The 22399-nt window shown below is 47.6% G+C and overlaps 1 protein-coding gene across 2 annotated transcripts in view; it reads left to right on the plus strand.

Moving 5' to 3' along the window:
• Nucleotides 1-22399, plus strand: part of ABCC3 (ATP binding cassette subfamily C member 3) — a 708094-nt gene that overhangs the window by 372970 nt on the left and 312725 nt on the right. For both annotated transcript variants that reach the window (XM_078654774.1, XM_078654775.1), the window contains exon 9: nucleotides 5428-5605. In XM_078654774.1, coding sequence (XP_078510900.1) covers nucleotides 5428-5605 — 178 coding nt within the window. The remainder of the gene's footprint in view (nucleotides 1-5427; nucleotides 5606-22399) is intronic.

The following is a 22399-nucleotide window of genomic DNA, read 5'->3' on the forward strand; positions in this document are numbered from 1 at the left end:
GGTCATCCCCACTTTTTGACCGGTATTTGATGCAATTTTGACAGGTACCTGCTATCCAGATCCCCAGTGCCAGAACTCTTTCCCTAAAACTGTACAGTTGTTTCCTCAATGGAAAAACCTTTTGCACCACCTGTAAGTCCCTAGTAAAAAGTACCTTGGTGCCTAGTGCATGGAGACTAAAGAGGGTCCCTAAGGGCTACAGCATGTATTGTGTCTCCCTAAGAGAACCTTTAGCACACTCATGCAAACTGCCTTTGCATGCTGCCTGACATGGTGCAGGGAAAAGTGAAGATACAACATGGCACACGTCTTCTGAGTGCCATGCCTGCAGACACTGCGTGTAATATACAGCCCTAAGGCAGGGTGCATTATATTCCTTGTGATGACCTATCGGTATGAGCAGATATGACTCTGTAATGTCCATGTTGATTCTTGAACATTGCCTGTGAACGGGGAAGCCATCTTGAGTATATGTACTGGGCACTGGTGATTACGATTTCCCCAACTACACAATGGCTTCATTGAAACTAAAGATGTTAGGTATCAAACATCTCATAATAATAAGCCCACACTGATTCCAGTTCTGGAGTTATTAATACATGCACCTTATAGAGCCCTTTAGAGGTGTCCCCTGAAAAACTACCGACTACTAGTGTACTAGCTGACTGGTCCTGACCAACCTGTCTCCACAGATGAGTTTCTGACCGCCTAAAGGTGAGAGCTCACGATCTCTGAGGTCAGAAACAATACCTGCTCTGGGCAGAGGTGTTGTCCTCCAGAACGGGATGGCTAAGTAATCAGCATATCAAGGCATAAGGCCTCAAAGGCCTCTACTTCCTATGATATTGCAACCCCGGCTTTCCCAGTCAGGGGAAGTGCCAACCGCCTACCCTTAACCCATCCGGCACCAGGACAGGTGGGAAGGTTTGCTAGTCAGGAGGTGTGTTCCTTATCAGGCTAGTACCAGCCGCTAAGGTGGGCTACATGATGTGAACATGAAGATGAGAATTACACCGTCTTGGTTTTTGGTGGAATTAGGCTCACTGGGTCAGGAATATGCTCACTCCCCACAGGAAGTGGTCATATGGGAGGTGTAGTCAATCTAAAGGTAAGTAGCACATGATGCCAGGACTTTAGATTTTGAAGGATCCAGAAGAACAGGACAAAGAAGAGCCGCAAGAGACTGAGAACTGAAGACTGCTGTGGACTTTTTTGGCACCAAACCTTGCCTGTACCAGTCTTGACAATAGGGACCAATTGACTTGTCCTGCGGCTGAGCAACTACTAAGAACCCCATATAGACTGCCAGCCAGTTGCAAATTGCCAGCAATCTCGATTGGAGTCGAGCAGCTACTCCCCTGCAGTCTGCAGGTACCGCGGAAGCAGAGACCGGTTTACCGTGTTGCCGCTCTGCGACCAGCCTGACACAGCCCCCGGTGATGAGATACCTGTGCTCCTAAAGGTCAATTCTGTCCCCGCACCTTGTGTGTGGACACCAGGACTGACTGGAGCTGTACAGCACCAATAAGCAGGGTAGTGGGCCTCTTGCAGCAAACAAGGCTCGCTTAAGTCCAGTCGGGGCTCTAACAGAACCGAGACCCAGCAGCTATCGAAGGAAACCAGTACTGCAGAGTCCCACTTCCAGGGTGGTCCAACTGTTGTGATTTTGCACTCTCAACCGGCGAGACCAACAACCACGAGGGACTTTGACACACAGAGCCCAGCTGCCCCATCTACCCTGCACCCAAGGGCCCCAGCCTGGTTACCCACGAACCAACTCTGCCCCCTTGCTCCCAGAAACCTTGTGGTACAAAAGGGGGTGGTGATGGATGGAGCATATGAACCAATCAAACACTCACAACCAGTCAAAAGATCTGGGTTTGACCCATCACCGTTCTTTAGCCCACTCTGCCACCCCAGTTCAGACATGGCTATATGCAAATCAGTCTGACCCTGTGCCTCATGGGAACAGTCCAGCCCGAACTGCCAAGCCATGCCTTCCCTGGACAAGAAACAAGCTTCCGAGGACCGGTTTCTGGCATTACAGCCGTCTTCAGCCCGGCTTGCTTGAATCCAGTGGCAAAGTGAGCAAGGGACTCATGTCTGAGCATACCCTGCCACACTTATGGCGGCCAAAAGCGGTACAAAAGGGGTGGTAATGGACAGAGCATATGAACCAATCAAACACTCACATCCAGTCAAAAGATCTGGGTTTGACCCATCACCGTTCTTTAGCCCACTCTGCCACCCCAGTTCAGACATGGCTATATGCAAATCAGTCTGACCCTGTGCCTCATGGGAACAGTCCAGCCCGAACTGCCAAGCCATGCCTTCCCTGGACCGGAAACAAGCTTCCGAGGACTGGTTTCTGGCATTACAGCCGTCTTCAGCCCGGCTTGCTTGAATCCAGTGGCGAAGTGAGCAAGGGACTCAAGTCTGAGCATACCCTGCCACACTTATGGTGGCCAAAAGAGGTACAAAAGGGGGTGGTGATGGACGGAGCATATGAACCAATCAAACACTCACACCCAGTCAAAAGATCTGGGTTTGACCCATCATCGTTCTTTAGCCCACTCTGCCACCCCAGTTCAGACATGGCTAAATGCAAATCAGTCTGACCCTGTGCCTCTTGGGAACAGTCCAGCCCGAACTGCCAAGCCATGCCTTCCCTGGACCGGAAACAAGCTTCCGAGGACCGGTTTCTGGCATTACAGCCGTCTTCAGCCCGGCTTGCTTGAATCCAGTGGCAAAGTGAGCAAGGGACTCACGTCTGAGCATACCCTGCCACACTTATGGCGGCCAAAAGCAGTACAAAAGGGGGTGGTGTTGGACGGAGCATATGAACCAATCAAACACTCTCACCCAGTCAAAAGATCTGGGTTTGACCCATCACCGTTCTTTAGCCCACTCTGCCACCCCAGTTCAGACATGGCTATATGCAAATCAGTCTGACCCTGTGCCTCCTGGGAACAGTCCAGCCCGAACTGCCAAGCCATGCCTTCCCTGGACCGGAAACAAGCTTCCGAGGACCGGTTTCTGGCATTACAGCGTCTTCAGCCCGGCTTGCTTGAATCCAGTGGCAAAGTGAGCAAGGGACTCACGTCTGAGCATACCCTGCCACACTTATGGCGGCCAAAGCGGTACAAAAGGAACTGGGGTGGCAGAGTGGGCTAAAGAACGGTGATGGATTAAACCCAGATCTCTTGACTGGGTGTGAGTGTTTGATTGATTCAGATGCTCCGTCCATCACCACCCCCTTTTGTACCTCTTTTGGCCGCCATAAGTGTGGCAGGGTATGCTCAGACGTGAGTCCCTTGCTCACTTTGCCACTGGATTCAAGCAAGCCGGGCTGAAGACGGCTGGAATGCCAGAAACCGGTCCTCGGAAGTTTGTTTCCGGTACGGGGAAGGCATGGCTTGGCAGTTCGGGCTGGACTGTTCCCATGAGGCACAGGGTCAGACTGATTTGCATATAGCCATGTCTGAACTGGGGTGGCAGAGTGGGCTAAAGAATGGTGATGGATCAAACCCAGATCTTTTGACTGGGTGTGAGTGTTTGATTGGTTCAGATGCTCCGTCCATCACCACCCTCTTTTGTACCGCTAAATGCCAGCTTCAACTCTCCTAAAGTGGGTGGGGCTGCTGTGCAGCCATATTCCACAACGAATATAGCTCCTTACAACACATGCGATTTGAACGCAGGCCTTTACAACGTGGTTGTTACAGCAGTAGGGGGCACGCTGGACTTAAGAATAGTATTATTTATTATTCTTACTCCAGTTTGGGCAACAGCAGGAATGGTCTTGGATTTCAAATCCAATACCAGTGCACCTCCTGCCGGAAGTTGTTGTAATGACTTGCGATGTAATGGTATTGCGTATTAACAACGCAGTCGTTGGAACAACACGTTGTAATGACACTGCGTTGTGGAGACAGCATTGTAAACTCTGTTTCCCATCTACAACACCAGACCGGAGAGCGAGCCCCAAGGCAAGCAGGCAGGAGGCTCAAAACAGCACAGGGGAATCCTGTTGTAAATGTATAAATAGCTGAGAGAGGCGCTTTCCTTTTGCTGTGCCTGCAGAACTCTCTTTGCAAATAGTTAAATTTCTTCTTCACGGATCCTGCTGCTTTAATGCTACTTTCTTCTTTAAAGGATGGCTTTATTTTATTAAAAGCAGAGAGTTGGCTGCCTATCTGCAGTGTTTTATAGGCTGTGAGGGCAGGCTCTGCATCCAGGCCTACAGAACTGTCTGAGGCTGAAGAACTGAGCCGCTCACCTGCAGGCCCCTCCCCACCACTACTCCCAGGCATTCTCATCAGGCACTGGAAAACAGCCTTCATTCTGTGAGCAGTGTTTATACCAGTGATTTAGTTTGTGTACAGCACCTTCTTCCAAAGGCCGCAGGGTCGCCGTGCTAAGGATGTAGTAAAAAGACTGCTAATTAGGATTACATGAACAGCCCAGATTGTATCAACGTCATAATGATAAACAGCAGTGCGAATTTACTAAGATTTAAACTTGTTACTTGTAGACTTCATACGAATAACAAGCACTTGCACATAACTCACTGCGCTATCTTAGCAGGCTTGCACTTCTAGATACAGATGTAATGCCAAGCAAAGGACTGCCCATTCTGGCCCAGTGCTCCTGGGGTGCTTCCTTGCACTGTACAATGCAGCACTTGGCCTGTGTCCAGGAGACATCACAAATTGATCCTTTTGGTTGGTCATCTCTAGCTATCTGTTGCCTCTTCGACCACACCCCTTCCCTCCCGTCATTGCTGCCCTCCTTTCTGCGTCGCTGCTTGATGATGGGTTGAACAAGGAATGCTTTTTTCAATGCAGACCAATGCTTCTATTTCTAGAAGCTTGAAAGAAAAACACATAGGTAAAACACATTGTAATTTACAGCACCAATAGTTCAAAATCTCCCACGTGCGAGACCCATTGCATTGCAAATGCTTGTTTTATTTTGGTTCAGGATTCCTGTACATAAAATAGTTTTTACTTCATAGTTCCATCAAGGTTCCTTGCATTATCATCATCGATTGCTTATGTAAAATAGTTTGCATTTATCAAGAGTCTCAAAACCATAATAGACAAGAACAATCTCAAAATATGATCTTGCAAACTACTGTCCTACCAATGACGCCTAGAAATCACTGCCCATAGACCCGTCGCACATATACGTGGACTAGGTGTAGTGATCAATGAATTTGAGTCACGGAATGGGATGAAAACGTTTTATTCTCCAAATATGCACCCTTTTAGAGTGTTATCTTCACGACGACCTATGCATTTTTCTGTATTAAGTGATTTCTAATGAGTATGGTATGAACTGCTTCTCCTACAGTGTCAAAAACCATTGCACTGTTAGGTTTCAAAAAGTAACATCATTTTCTTTCATTTCCCTTTTTTAATGCAGTGTACTTATAGGATTCATTAAAAATGAGAACGCCCCTTCCTGGTGGGGTTTTTTGATTGCATCTCTGATGTTTCTGTGTGCTGTACTCCAGTCCCTGATCCTTCATCAACAATTTCATTATGCCCTTGTTACTGGAATGAGACTAAGGACAGCTATCACTGGCATTATTTATCGAAAGGTAAGCCGGGAAAGATTTAAATGGTGTTGGGATTGCTGGGCATTTGTTGACAATGATCTATCTATCTATCTATCTATCTATCTATCTATCTATCTATCTATCTATCTATCTATCTATCTATCTATCTATCTATCTATCTATCTATCTATCTATCTATCTATCTATCTACCTACCTACCTATCTATCTATCTATCTACTTACCTATCTGCCTGCATGCCTACTATGTATCTATCTATCTATTCCCCATAGGAATATCACTTTTTGAACCTTTAATACTTTTTGTACTTGGTGCACATGAAGGAAATGGTGCAACTAATTTTCCTTTTGTGGTCTGTCAGAAATCTTTTAAGCTTGAAAAAAAGCAAAACAAAAATAGTGGTCAAATGAGGTAAAACAATGTGTAGATATCTTGACAGTTCTTTGGACGAAGTCTATACATAGAAAATTAAAAAATAAAGCAATTTCATGCATGCTCCAATGCTCCAATGTTGTTTTGAGGGCTCACATAGGTTCTGTAGACCTGAGCATTCTGATTTAAATTATGCACCTGAAAATGTTCGTCATGATGCGCATTAGTTGTTGTGGTGGGTCTTACCCAATGTGAGACACTAAAGACTATGCCCTGAATACAGTTGTGAAAAATAAGAAAGTATTTGTGGCAGGGGGCGTGGCTACGCGGGCGAACGAAATGGCCGCCTGATCGTAGAGCTCCGCCGGGCGAGAAATGACCGGGGCCGTTCGCCACTGATCCGGCGCTGCGCTGAGGACGAATTATGCCTGCAGCCGATCCTTGGAGCCTACTGATGCAGCCTGCCTAATCTGGAGGACGGGGGACAACGTGGAAGGTCGGAACAGCTGAGTGGTGCTGCGGCCGGCTGCGCCTCGCGGGCCGTTACGTTGCAGCTGCGGAGCGCCTGGTGAGTCTCCTGATTGCCCCCTTGCTGTCCCCCTCGGCCCTAGGGCCGCTGTAGTTCTCTCCCCGGTCCGCTGCTCGGCCCCGGTGGTCTCCGTGGGTGGAGGTGCGGCCACTCCGTGCGTGACCGGCACTTGCGGCCTGGTCCGGCCTTGGGAGCCGGGGCCTCGATTTTTGGGGACCGCCGGGTGGGGCGGCGGCGAGCGGGGAGCGCGGGCGGTGGGCTTCGGGGCTGAGGGGCGCTTGGCGAGGGGTGTGGCCGGCGGGCTTCAGGGCGCTCTGCGAACGGCCTGGCGTCGCTGCACTCGGTGGGGGCCTACCTCCATTGCCCCACCGCTACCGTGCACCCAAGACCTGCGCCTGTCCCCCTGCGGAACTTGGCCTCCTGCGCTCCTGCTGATGCGGTGGCCCTGTTTGTCTGCCGCCTGTACAGCTTCTTGTGACCGACGCTGGCTACCTGACCTGCGAGACCTGGCCCAGATGAGTTGCCTTTGCCTCGAGGCCTTGCCTACTTGGTCCCCCCACCACACCTCCTTTGGCTGCCTGTCTTGGTGGGCCCCTTGATCCGCCGGTTGCTGCCGGGTGGCTGCCACAGCCGCCTGCTGACCCTACTTCTTGGCCTCTGGCGCACTCCTCCAGCCAGATTCATGCCCTGCTGTCCTGTGGGCAACCGCCTTGGCGACTCGTGGGCTCCCGCAGCGTGAGTCAGCCCTGGGACGGTGGACCGACGAGTACCCCTGCTCTGGTCCCGTCCTACCCGCCTTGCTACTGGGGTGCCCGGACACTGTGCTTGACTCTCTGGGTGCCGCTGTTGTCATAGAGTCCTGTGCCACTGGCGATTTGCCCGCCACTGCTTCCAACATGGTGAAGAAGGATGTTACCCAGAAGCGACTTACCTTCAGTTCAGCACCCGTACGTGCTTCTGCAGCTTCGCCGGCGGCGGAGGTAGACACTTGGGGCCAGTTGGCAGCGAAAGACACTGCGGGTATGGTTGCTGAGATGATGGGTGAGATGAGGGCTGGATTCAAGGCCTTGGATTCTCGTTTTGATACCCTCGAAAAGAAAATGGCGGACATGGGCGCGACGATCCAACTGCACGATAGGCGTCTGGACCTGGCGGAATCCAGAGTTTCCGACCTCGAGGATGGTGCGGCGTCGACGCTGAAAAGGTTGGAACGAGTGGAGAAGATCCTTAAAGACGTCGCAATTAAGAACGAGGATTTAGAGGCGCGCAGCAGGCGCAATAATATCCGAATTATCGGCGTGGCGGAGACGACAGCTACCGGACGCTTTGACACTTTTGTGGAACACCTCCTGATCGAACTTTTTGGCCGAGACACGTTTACTGCTGGCTTCGTGGTTGAGCGCGCTCACAGATCGCTGGGGCCCGACCTAACCCTGGCCTGCCGCCCCGGCCCATTATTGCCAGGCTTATGAACTTCAGGGACAGAGATGCGGCGCTGAAGGCTGCCAGGGAGGCGGGCGAGGTTCGGTGGCAGGGAGATGTGCTCTCTTTCTACCCGGACTTCACCATCATGGTCCAAGATGCACGCCGTAAATACACTGGTGTCAAAGCTGCCTTGCGCAAAATGGGATTGCGCTATGGTATGCTGTATCCTGCCAGGCTCCGGGTGGACGTGGACGGCAGGTTTCGCATTTTTGACTCTCCTGCGGAGGCACAGGAATTTTGTCGAGCCTACAAAAACAGGGGGTCCCCTCGACAATCTGATGTTGCTCAACAGTCTCCGCCGCACACTGACTCGCAGGCTAGTGCTGACCTGTTTACCGAAACCGGACAGGGTTGACCTAGCACCTTTCCATCTTCTCGATCCGGAGTGTTTGCCCCAGTAATCTGCATCTGATACTACTGTTCCTATTTTTTTTACTTTTGCAGTGCTTTTTTCATACTTGCTGACATTTGAACGTTGCCCCGGTTGTGGTTCTTGCATGGCGGAGCGTCGCCTACCCCCATGGCGCGAGCCGCATTGTTTTTTTCTCTAACATTGTCTTTATTTTACAGGTACATTAGTGGACAACTGTTGTTGTTTGTTGCTCTAGGTTGTTTCCGGAAGGGTGGGTTTAGCCTCCTTGGGCCTGAGGAGTGGCTGGGTGGTGGGTGGTTGGGAGGGGCTTGTTTATGCTTTGGTCTTGTTGTTTGTGCATTCGCACTGTTTTTAGGTCGAGCTGACGTTAGCATTCATGCGAAGCATGAATGCTGTCAGCTCGACAACTAATGTGATCCGTTTTTAGGAGAGTGGACACCAAAGTGTTACGAGCGTTTTCAGTGCCGGATTTCACCTCGGGAGCGCGCAGCATTGTCTGCAGTGGCAGTGTCAGTTTCGCTTTTTTATTACTTTCGTTTTTCCCGAGGCTGGCTGAGGCTGGCTTGGAATGAACAGGCTTGCCCTCGCGCATGCGCGGAGTAACTCACAGCCCTTGCTTTTACAGACGCAGGCAGGCAGCCCCCACCCCTCTGCATGCACGCACGCACGCACACACAGGCGAGCGCATGCACACGCAGGCACACACATACAGGCACACAGACACTCACTCACACACACACCCCCCACAGTCACACACACGCACGCACACATACATACATACAAAGCCCGCCCGCACTCGCGCGCGCACATGCTTTTCCCCTCCCCCTCCCCCGCTCAGCAACGCACTCACCGGCTTCCTTCGTGCGGCGGCTCTCCTCAGCTGCAGGGCCCGGCAGCAGGACTCTTCTTCCCTCCTTCGGCACCGGGGCGCAGGGTAGGCTCCTGCCTGCTCCGGTGCTCTAAACACAGCGGCTCCGTCCAATCGCGGCTCTTCCGTGGGAGGCGGGGTAGGCACCCGCCCTCCTACTTCCTGTTTCCTGTTGTCGCGCCGGCCTGCCTGACTTCCTGGTCGCAGGCCGGCAAAGTGACGGCGGTGATTTGCGGTATTTATTTAGTTAGTTTTTTATGCATTTTTATATAGCGCGGACTTTACCCGAAGGCGGTATTTATTTATTTATTTTTTTGGGACGCTGCGTGCTGTCCCGCACCACCTCCTGCTGCATTTCCTGCTAGTCGGCGCCCGTTGCCATTGACAATTCTTTTGCATGTCCTATGTGAAAGCTGCAGTATTTGTCTTTGGTCAGTATTTGACACTTACTGAACACTGTTTTTACGTCAAGAATCCACTTGATAACATTGCACACGTGTTTTGTATTTTAAATTTGCTTTCTCTAGCTGCATTCCTCGCAAACAGCATGCACGCATTTAAAACTAGTTCTTTATGTTTTTCCTTCTGTATTTCTTGCTCTCGTTTTCTCGCTCCCTCCTACAAACTTAAGTATCGGCCCTTGCACTGAGTTCTTCCTTTATCCACCTCCCTCTGTGCCCCACCAGGTCATTATTTACCACATTGCAATATACTTTTTCATTGCAGTTTCAAAACTTTTTAGCTCTTGCTCCTAATGCAGCTGTCGAGTGACCTTTTGTAGTCAACGTAAAAAACAGATTTCATAACAACTGTTGAAAGGGGCTTAGGCGTCACCCACATACATGTTGGTTGCCTTGAGTAGCAGGACATTGTTGCTTATGGTCTCAAGCCAGTGATCTTGGCTGTGTGCCGGATCTGTTTATGTAAAGTTATGTTAAAGGCAGTAGGCCTGAGATATTTGTTGTGAAAATGTTTGTTTTTTCCCAAGAATTTCATACGCGTAAATTCTTGCGGCCTAGTGGACGTTGGTAAACCACTGTCATTCTGGTTCTGTACAGTAAGCAAAGCAGCATTGCACACGTGTTTTGTATTTTAAATTTGCTTTCTCTAGCTGCATTCCTCGCAAACAGCATGCACGCATTTAAAACTAGTTCTTTATGTTTTTCCTTCTGTATTTCTTGCTCTCGTTTTCTCGCTCCCTACTACAAACTTAAGTATCGGCCCTTGCACTGAGTTCTTCCTTTCTCCACCTCCCTCTGTGCCCCACCAGGTCATTATTTACCACATTGCAATATACTTTTTCATCGCAGTTTCAAAACTTTTTAGCTCTTGCTCCTAATGCAGCTGTCGAGTGACCTTTTGTAGTCAACGTAAAAAACAGATTTCATAACAACTGTTGAAAGGGGCTTAGGCGTCACCCACATACATGTTGGTTGCCTTGAGTAGCAGGACATTGTTGCTTATGGTCTCAAGCCAGTGATCTTGGCTGTGTGCCGGATCTGTTTATGTAAAGGTATGTTAAAGGCAGTAGGCCTGAGATATTTGTTGTGAAAATGTTTGGTTTTTCCCAAGATTTTCATACGCGTAAATTCTTGCGGCCTAGTGGACGTTGGTAAACCACTGTCATTCTGGTTCTGTACAGTAAGCAAAGCAGGTTAAGGTGCAAACTTTTCGATTTTCAAGGGGAGAGGATGTAGCCTTATAGTTAGAGCAATGCAATAGGTCTTGCATTATTAAAGTTTGAGCTAATGGCATTGTAAATGACAATGCCTTTTATTCATTTGCATTGGTGCGTAAACAAGCACTTTGTACTTCTAGTCCATGCTTATGAGAAGCAAGGCTGGCAGTCTCTTTTACTGCCAGCCTTGCTCATCTTAAGGAAGGACTATATGTTCAAAGTGCGTGTTTATGCACCGATTGCAGGTTTTAAAAACAAATGAATAAAAAGCATTGTCATTTACAATGCCAATAGCTCAAACTTTAATAATGCGAGACCTATTGCATTGTAAATGCTTGTTCTATCTAAGTGATGCCTTTTTTGCGATAGGGAATGGCAGGTCCGTACACGCATGTTTTCTTACGATTCCACCGAGTTTGAATGGCTAAGTTAGGGCAGCAGTCTGGTCCTTCCAGGCTTACCTCCATGTCTTGGAACGTCCGAGGTTTAAATGATACGAGGAAAAGGCGACAGGTTCTAAACTATGCAGCGCGGCATGGGGTGGATGTCCTATTTTTGCAGGAGACACACCTAGTGGATGCTGACTCTTCCTCCTTTGCAAAAAGCTGGGGCGCGCACAGATTTTTTTCGAGCTATAGCAGATATGCAAGGGGGGTTGCAATCCTGATACATCGACGTGTTCCATTCGTGCTCTCAGACAGCATTTTGGATGTAGATGGCAGATATGTTGTGGTTACGGGGGTGCTTCTGGGCTTTAAGGTCACCTTTGTTGGAATATATGGCCCCAACTCGGACTCCCCTGCCTTCTTCCGGGGACTTCAGGATGTTTTGCTGAGACTAGACACTGATATGATGATACTGGGGGGTGACTTTAACCTGCTCATGACCCCTGCCAGGGACAGCACCTCCTCTTCCCCGGATTGTAAGCCCCGCTCCCGTGCTGTGCTGGCGGATGTGTGCGCTCATTACTCACTGATTGACATTGAGGCCCGTTTGCATTCCACCTCACCCGTCTACACCCACCACTCGGGGTATCACAACACTAGCACCAGAATAGACTACTGGCTCCTTTCCCCAGGGGTAGCCGGTTGGGTGAGTGACCATTTGACACTCCCGCGCACTCTGTCTGACCACTCTCCCATAGTGCTGACCCTGCTCATCCCCAGGTTGGGAGGGTACGAGAAACAATGGCGTTTTCCTGGCAGGGCGTTAGCTGACCCGGTCTTCAAGGAGGACATTCGCATTGCCATAGAGGAGTACTTTGAGTTCAACGAGGGCACAGTGGACGCTTGGGCTACATTGTGGGAGGGTTTCAAGGCCACCATTAGGGGGGTTTGCATCAACAAACATGTAGGGGCTTTGCGCGACATCCGTGCCTCCCTGACCCGTATTGAGAAGGACATTGCCGCTTTGGACACTAACACGCTCACTGACACGGATGGTGGGGTGGAGGCAAAAAGGTTGGCACTGCTGCAAGAGTTCAGAGACACTGCAGACAGAGAACTGACATATCTCTGCGCACAACACTCGGCTAGGCAGTATGGTGAAGGAGACAGGCCTGGCAAGCTCTTGGCCCATCTGCTTCGTCCCCCCCGCCAGGCTTCATTTATCTCGGACATGGTAGATGATAAGGGAGCTCGTCATCAGACCACCCCTGCCATCTGCGATGCCTTCCTATCCTACTACAAGGACTTATACACCTCGGGACTATCGGCTGACTGTCGCGACCCTGGCCCCTATATTAACTAAATCTCTATGGTCTTCCTGGAAAAACACATGCAGGACTTTCTGGCGATGCCTATTGAACCGGACAGCGTTGTGGAAGCCATTGATGCATTGAAAGGCTCGTCGGCGCCGGGGCTAGATGGCTTTTCAGCTGACTTCTATAAGGAGTACAAGGAGGAACTGGTACCTCGCCTGATTGAGGTGTATGCGGAGTCACTCGAGACGGGGATTCTGCCACCCACATTGCGGGAGGCCGTTATCATTTTACTTCCCAAACCGGATCGGGACCCCACTAGGTGCGGTTCCTACAGGCCCCTTTCCCTGCTCAATCTTGACTATAAAATTTTGGCGAAAGTCCTTGCCACCCGACTATCTTTACTTATGGAGTCTATCATTTCGCCAGCCCAGTCCGGGTTCGTTCCCCATAGATCCACCTCCTTTAATCTGCGGACGCTGTTTTCTGTTCTTCACAAAATTGAGCCGACTACACCGGCAGCTGCGGTGTTTTTAGACGCCGAGAAGGCATTTGACACCTTAGAATGGTCGTTCTTTCTATCTGTCATGCACCGCATGGGCATGCCGTCCTTGTTTGTCTCCACAGTCGAGCTGCTTTATACTGCCCCCAGAGCGAGACTGCGCCTTAATGGCACGCTCTCTGATAGCTTCCCTCTTTCCCGGGGAACCAGGCAGGGATGCCCCCTGTCCCCCCTGTTATATATTCTAGCCATGGACCCTTTGGTACGTCATTTTCAGGAGCGCCACCTGCACCGCGGGCTCCAGTTCCGGACAGGCCCGTTACTCGTCTCCCTCTACGCTGATGATACCATTCTGTATGTCAGGTCTCCGGAGACCAACCTGTCGCCTTTGCTGCTTGAAGTGGAACGCTTTGGGAGGTACTCCGGTCTTCGTATTAATTGGCATAAATCTGAGATCTTTCCGCTCACCCCCTCCACTGCTCGCTGGGACTGCCCGTTCCCGCTGGAATGGAATACAGACTCGGTGAAATATCTGGGTATCCACATTCATCTAGAAACGGTATCCATGATTCGTCTTAACTATGGGCAGGCGTTGGACTTTCTGGAGGATAATATTGCACGTTGGATTCGCCTCCCTATCTCTATGGCCGGCCGTATCGCCATAATTAAAATGATCATTCTTCCCCGCTTTCTGTACTTATTTAATAACATACCGGTCCCGCTCACTCGGATTTTCTTCACGCAGCTCCACTCATTGTTGTTGCGGTTAGTGTGGGGGGATAAAAGGCCGCGAGTTTCTTGGCGCATTTTAACGCTGCCTTATGAGCGAGGTGGCTTTGGAGTGCCGGACTTTTATATTTATTACCTGGTCGCGCAGTGCGCATATGCACACCCTTGGTTTCACCCGGACGCTCGGATCCCGTATTTGAGACCTGAAGCAGACTTGGTGCTGCCACTTACCCTCAACTCGATCTTGCCCGGAGGCTTTCCGCGTGACCCCCTTGACATACAAACTGTGTCCACTACATCGTGGGCCTGGATGCAGGTGCGTAGACTGCTCCAGCTGGACGTACTGTATTCCCCGGCTCTTCCATTACCTAACCCTCACTGGCTCCCCATCACTGCGGAAGCGGTGGTCTGCAGGACGCTGGCCAAATACCAGCTCACCACAATAGGAGATCTGTTTCCGGACGGACATGTTTTCTCTGTGTCCGAGGATCCACGGTTCACGGAACGGACATTTATGGATTCCTTTGTCCTGACCAGACTGAGGTCCCTGCTTAGAGCGCAGTTTCCGTCGTTCCCATTGCCGCCGGATGAAATGACAGCACTGACTTTTCTACTCCAGTCGCAAACGGGAGCCCATATGGTCTCCAGGTTGTATGGACTTTGTGTGGCGGCCCTCCCGTCTTCGGATGCGAGGCGGCGTGGGAGCTTGATTTGGGCGGCCCCATCACAGATGCCCAATGGGATGCCTGTTGCCGCTCCACTAAAGAGGTCTCTATTAACAGTAGACATAAACTAATTCATTTCAAATTTTTGAGGCGACTATACTTCACTCCGGCGCTGGCCCACAGAATCGATCCAAACAGACCTCATCACTGCCCTAAATGCAAAGCTCCCCATGCCGATTTTGCACATCTCACATGGACCTGTCCGAAACTGCACACTTACTGGCTACAGGTACACCACATTTTGGGAGACATTCTAGAGTGCGAACTGCAACATAAGCCGGAAATTGCACTGCTTGGCTATGTCGCGGAGTTCCCCCGGGCCACGTGTAAGCTTGCCGCCATAGGTTTCTTGCTGGCGAAAAGGGAAATTGCTTTACTTTGGGGGTCCAGGCGAATCCCTACTTCCGTGAATTGGATGCGCAGCCTTGCCCAATGTAACACCAATAGTGTGGAATATTCCACCCAGATTCCTACAGCCTCACGCCCACTTGACATTTGGGGCCCATACCGACAGTATCTTAGCAAGATTACATGGGATACACACTCCCAGGCTGTTAGCTCAATTGTCCCAGAGGGGGTGGGCTAGGTGATTGTAGCTGCACCACCAGTGCGCTGCCTATTAGAGTCTGCAGGGCTTAACGTCCACACACTACTGGAGTGGGTTATGAGTGAGCTGCTGATTTTGGACTGTGTGCTGATTGGGGCCGGGGCGTCTCCCTCTTCAGTTCCCTTGCACGCCTTGCCCCGGATGGGGTGGTTGCTTCGCCCTAGTCCTTACGCTTGTCGTCTTAATTACCCTCGTCTGCCTATGCCTCTGGTTATGCCATCTTACTAGTCACTAGGTGTATTGCTTGCCGCTCTGTCTGTCATGAAGGCTCACTTGTTTTCGTTTTGTTTGTGAAAAGTTGTATCTCTTTATACCGCGTGTGCAATTTTCCTTCAGGTATGGAAAAGTGAAAATAAGAATCTAGAATGTGCTACACTACCTGTAATGTCATTGGTCTAGTCATCCATGTACTTCTTTTGTATAACGATCATTAACGTTTTTATTGTCGACAATTTCTTGTGTATTTGTATGCTTGCACGGACCAATCTGATGCTAATAAAGAGATTTAAAAAAATAAATAAAAAAAAAAAGTATTTGTGGCACCTCATAAACACCAGAGGAATGTGGAGGGGACTCCGAAGAGCAGATAATACCCCTACCCCCAAATTAAATGAAAGCTTCCATTTATGTCATAGGTTACTCGTTAATGACTAACACTAATTAAATCATATATAACATCTCCATGACATCACAAATGGCCTCATTGTATGAAAAAGTATAATATTTGTTGCACAGCGTATGCACCAAGTCAAGCACAAGAAAATAATAAAGCCCACAATGTATACCTCTAGAAAAGGCAAAATAATGTAATACTCTCTACAAATACCATAGAGTGAAGGATTAAGATTAATGCATTAACTAATGAATGAATGAGTATAACATTTGTAGAGCACGCTGCCACTCCCAAAGGAGCATCTTGGCTCTAGAGTTGCAACTGATTGAAATTCAGGAGAGATAGTAGGTAATAAAAAACAGTCATCAAATAAGGCAGTAGCAGACTGTGTCCGGGCCCTGGAAAAGGCAGGCCTTCAGAAGCTTGTTGAAGGGAGCTTTAGATTCTTTGGAACGCAAATGGGTAGGAAGTAAATTCCACGCCTTGGATCCTAACACTGAGAAGCATTTACTGGCTCTGGTTTTTTGTCTGAAAGAAAGGGGCTTAATAAGATTGGTATGTGAAGATCTGAGAGTTCATGTAATGGTATAGTGCAGCAATGTAGCAGTAGGGTATTTTGGTCCAGTAGCTTTGAATGATCTGAACGCCAGTAGGAGGATCTTAAAAAGGATCCTTTTATGTACTGGTAGCCAGTGTAGAGTTTTAAAGACGGTGGATGCAGAGCTTCATCTGTAGATTTTAACACAAGTCTGGTGGCTGCATGTTGCACCATCTGCAATGTATGCAAAATGTATTTCGAGGTTCCGGCGTAAAGACTATTACAGGGGAAACATCCTTTTCAACGAAACTTTAACAACGCGGTACCATTACAACGCAGGTTTTAGAACGAAAGTTGTTACAACGACTCTGGAGGGCGCTCTAGGATAGGGAATAGTTTAATTTAATATCCAACACCTTCCCTACTATCCATGGGGACTGGAGTTGGAATAGTAAATTAAACTATTCACTATCCAGCGCCCCCCAACGTAAGTCGTTGTAACGACTTGCGTTCAAAAACCTGCGTTGTAACGGTACGCGTGGTAATACCACACGTTGTACCGTCATACATCCCTATTACAGTAGTCAAGCTGGGAGTTAATGAGGAAAATGCATCCGATTTCCTGGCAGCTAAAGGAAAAAGGCAAAAACGTTTCTTAAAGATTTAATAAGATTGAAGCACATGCCTGTTACTGCCATGAACAGAATTGGTTGCCGTTGCACTCAAGACAGTGTATATGGTGTTAAGTAACACAATAAAACAGGCATATATCAAAATGACAGAATATCAAAACAAAAGAACTCTCAATGAGTAGATCTTGGAGTCTTTAATGTGATGAACAGCCAGCCGACACGTGTTTCATCGCACTCGCGATTCCTCAGGGCTGAAATGAACAAAGGTTTACAATGGAGCATGTCTTTCACAAAGATGCTTTTTACCAAAAGACCTGATTACATGGTCTTGCATGCACAGTAGTTGCTGCTACCAGTGTACAGCAATGTATCTATTATTTTTAAGTGCCACCCCAACACATCCGTGTCGTAAGTGTGAGATTATCACTATTATCTCTACCTGTGCAGTTAAATAGTGATAGTGAAAACACACGTGGGTATAACAGAAATATCTCTGCTTTGAGACAGAGTTTAAGATTTAGAAGTGAACTATTGGTGGGCGATACAGTCATACTGCATGCTATAGTGAGTGTGTGAGTAGTCTCAAACTCTGAACCTCAGAATGTATTTGTCACATACCTAAATGGCTGTAATCCAGTCAGAAGGTCTATATATCAGTGCCAAAGAAAACATGACAACAGGAAAAAACTAATCACTACTGGTCAACAATTCATTGTACAGGCAAGAAGAACACAGTAATGAGAAAGTAAGGTAAATAAGTATGTAGACGCTCACCGCTCAGCTGGTGATACTTCCAACCCAGCTGGGCCCTTGACCCTAGATACTCCGGTCGAGTATCCAATATGAGAATAATTCTGCAATCAGATTAGTGGTCTGAATTACTATACAAGCGTCTGCATATCATTAGTTTCAGAATGCAGTCTGAATAGAAAACAAGTAGTAAGGATAGTCTGTGACTGTGAGTACCCACTCACCGACTAAATATCAAACAAAGAGACAGCGCAATCTGGTCTGCCACATATATCGTGTAGATACATAGATTCAGCATCAGGCACAACTATAAACTCCCCTTAGTTGAAGATACATGAAAAACATTCGTTGTTCACACGTTCCTTAATAAGTAACTCCTAATACACTTACATTATTCAAGGTGTATCATAGAGTTTCCCCTTGTCGATATCAGAATTCTATGGTGTTCTATTTATTTTGCCCACGGCGAGTAGGATAATACTCTAAAAAATATTATGGGCAATATCAGTGTTTGGTTCTGTTACAAACCACAAACTAGGTTAGTGCGATATAGATATAGTCTTACCCAATAGTATAGGATAAGTTCAATTGCCGTGGTCTCTGTCGATATATTCAGCGTTCCCAGCTGTAACGACACCAAAAAACGGAGGGAGTTATGCCCCTGAAATAGTACTTAGTTTTTGTACATATTAGGCTAGAGATTGGGGCCTCTGCCAACATGTAACCGGGAGCTTACCTTTGTCAAGCGGAGAAGCGGCACGGAGAACGTCCGGATCCGACGGCCGTGTTCCTGTTTGGACACGTGACCGCCGTTCTGACGTGATTAAGTAACGTCTCGGCATTGTGTATCTAAAGACTAGAGCGTCTATCTCGTGTGCCAGGTCTCCATGTTGGGTTTGTCACGGAAACCATGTGACGCTAGCCATAAAGGCAGCATCACAAAAACGAGGGGGAGTTTATTTCTTATTTACATTAATGAATGCGGTCGGCCCAGTGCGAAGTCCGGAATCGAGTTAATAATAGATTCCAGCACGTGGTCATTACGCGTATTTCTGATTCTAAATAAGATTTTTGAACAATTGATACGTTTCTGGTGAACTAGGGTAGTGACCCCCGTGCTGGGAAATCTATGGACTGACGGTGCCCATTACATTCATACGTGGGTTTCACAATATACATATCATAATAGGTATCACAATATACATATCATGTGCAGTGTATACATATTATGGTATTGCATGTAGATAAGTAGGATCATATTCAATTTCATTTGTGAAACAAACATCATGTCCAGAGGAGGTACAGGGGAGTCATTGTGACATAAAGGAAATGTACATACATAGTATCAACATATGTTGCAACAGTAATTGCTATGTATATAAATGCGTAGCAGTATTGTGAATCTCTCCCACATATCAGTTACCTAGGAAATATTGCATTTCATGGTCATAGTTGAGTCCCTGTTCCACCGATCTCAGACGCATAATCCAGATGGCCTCTGTGCGTCTCAATCGTAATTCCCGATTGCCACCCCTGACATCAAGGGGGACTGTATCTATGCCAAAAAATTTGACTGCTTTATTGGTCCTGTCACTTTGGCAGGAGGCCACATGAAGAGCCACCGGATATTTGGGATCACCCGTTACTATTGCCCTTACATGTTCCATTATTCTTTCTTTTAATTGTCTGATAGTGCTCCCTACGTACAGCTTTCCACACACACATTCTATCACATAAATCACAAATTTAGTGGTACAGTTGATATTATATTTTACCGTGTAGACAACACCATCCGGACTCCTAAATTCGGTAGTGCCATGTTTAGCCCATTTACATATACTACAAAAACCACATTTATAAAAGCCAAGACTATGTTGTGTCATCCAAGTTGTCATAGTAGTGTCTCTAGGTACAGTGGGACTCAATTTGTTTCTAAGAGTATTACCTCTTCTGAACGTTATTTGAGGTCTATCCGAAATACAGTTGTTAAGAGCTCTTTCTGACTTTAATAGACCCCAATGTTTGGTAAGACTCTTGCGTAAGGTGTTGTGAAATGAATTATAGTCAGTTACCATTCTAATCTGTTCCCCTCCAGTAGTGGGGGACTTATTTGACGATGTAAGGGTGTGCGTTCTCTTTACTTTCTTCACCCTTTTCTCTCCTCTTTCAATGGTCTGGTTGGAGTAACCTCTGTTGTGAAATCTCTCCTTCATGCCAGTCAAACATCTCCTGAACTCTCCATCCTCACTACAGTTCCTTTTTGCCCTTAAGAACTCGCCATAAGGTATGGCGTTAATTTGATGAGGCGGATGTGAGCTTGAGGCATGCAAGACTGCATTGCATGCGGTGGATTTCCTGAACAGTCTACTGTGAAGACAGTTTGATGCAACATAAAATTCAATATCCAGAAATTCGATATTGGTTTTACTCCAATTCATAGTAAATTGGATTTCCCAGGTGTTTTTATTGAGATATCCAAAAAAATCCTGTAAGAGCTCTTGTGAGCCTGACCAGATCAGGATACAATCGTCAATATACCGACCCCAGAAAATAATGGAGTCGATATATTGTGCACCCTTCTCGCTCCAAATGAGATCGGATTCCAATGCACCCATGAACAAGTTGGCAAACGAGGGTGATATTTTAGAACCCATGGCTACTCCCTTCTTTTGACAGTACCAGTTTTTGTCAAACATAAACACATTATTTTTCAGTATAAGTTCAATCATTGTTGATAGCATTACAGTGTGTTGCCAGAGTGTGGCAGGTCTATTGTGCAGAAATTTGTTCACTGTCTGTATGCCTAGATCTAGATTAATACTGGTATACAGTGAGACAACATCCAACGTGACAAGTAGAGATCCCTCTTGCCATTGGATGTCAGCTAGAGTGCTTAGAATATGTTTGCTGTCCTGTATGTAAGAGGGTAGGTTTCTGACCAGGGGACCCAAGAAAAGGTCCACGTATTCCGCTAATCTTTCAGTGGGGCCCCCAATGCCAGAAACGATTGGTCTCCCAGGTGGAAATGGGAGTTGTTTGTGGACTTTAGGAAGTGTATATAGCCACGGGTAAGTTGGTCTAAACACCTTAAGGTAAAGAAATTCTTCCTCGTTCAGTAGCCCAGATTGTTTCCATTTAAGCAATAGTGAGTTGATTTTCAGAGTTAAAGGACCTATGGGGTTATGTGTAAGATGTTCGTAGCAAGACTCATCCTGTAATTGTTGGGAGATTTCATAGTGATAGTCAACACGATCCATTATCACTACGTTGCCCCCTTTGTCTGCTTCCCTGATAGTTATGGTATTATCCTTCATCAGTGTGGTCAGTGCATGTCTTTCCCCATGGGTTAGATTGTCCTTGTATTTGAACATCCTGTCCTTTCGATGACTGTTCAGTTTATCCAAGTCCTCTATCACCCGTTTGTGAAACATGTCTATTGCATTGCCACCCGGTAGTGTGGGAATCCATTTGGATTTGGACTTTAAGCCACTGACAATAATTAAGAATTTTACACTGATGTGCGTACATACGGGCTGTGCACTCGGTTCTAACTGATCAAAAACCTTCCTATCCTGTTACTGCCATGGCTTGTGGATGGAAGGAAAGAGTAGTGTCAAATGTAACTCCCAGGTTTCGAGCAACTTCTACTGTGGCAGGAGGTGGAGGCACAGATTTAGGCCACCATTGGATTGGTGAAAAGATATTGGACTTTCTGAATAAAGGAATATTTGTTTTATCAGTGATGCATTTTAGATAGTTTTGAAAGCTAAGTTCTCTGCCTAAGGAACCTTTATCAAGCGAAAGGATCAACTGCGTGTCATTGGCATACAATGTAGTGGCAATTTCAAAAGAGGTTGTCAGAGACATTTGAGGGGTCATGTACATTTTGCAATTTGTAGGGTTAAGAGACGATCCCTGGGGAACTCCAGATGTTAATAGTTTTCTGTTAAGTGCATGGTCCCAAAGTGACTACATGTCTACAACCAGTTTAAAAAGGTTTTATCTAGGCTAAGGCTTTGTGGGAAATGCCATAATCCTGGATTCATCTAAGGAGTATAGCACATGCGACGGCATCAAATGCAGCGGATAGAGCGAGTAGAATCAACACCATATGTGAAATATTGAATGCAGTGGATAGAGCGAGTAAGATCAACACCAGTCAATCAATCAGGTTTCTTGTAAAGCGCGACTACTCACCTGATAGGGTCTCAAGGCGCTGAGTGGAGGGGTGAGGGTGGATCTGCAGATGAGATGAATTGAGGCAGTGACGTTGCTTGCCTGAGATTAAGAGGCAGGAAGTTCCAGGTCTTCACAACGTGGTAGGAGAAAGATCTTCCTCCAGCCGTGGTCTTGCAGATCCATGGGATTGTGGCCAAGGGCAGCATGGTGGAGTGGAGATTTCTGGTTGGAGTGTAGAAGGAGAGGCGGTGATTGAGATATACAGGTCCGGCGTTTGTAGAGGGCTTTGTAGGAGTGCGTGTTGAGCTTGAAGGTAATTGTGTTGTTGATAGGTAGCCAGTAAAGGTCTCTCAGGTAGCCAGTGATCTGGCTGCAGTGGAGGATGTTCAGGATGAGTCTGGCGGAGGCATTCTGGATGTTCTGCAGTTTCCTTAGGAGTTTTTAGGTGGTGCTGGTGTAGAGTGCTTAGCCTGGAAGAATGTTAATTGGCCGTGAGATAGGGCTTAGATTGGACAATTGGCAGGGTATGCTAAAGATT

This window comes from Lissotriton helveticus, chromosome 7 (assembly GCF_964261635.1).
Source record: "Lissotriton helveticus chromosome 7, aLisHel1.1, whole genome shotgun sequence".
In the NCBI taxonomy this organism is placed as follows: Eukaryota; Metazoa; Chordata; class Amphibia; order Caudata; family Salamandridae; genus Lissotriton; species Lissotriton helveticus.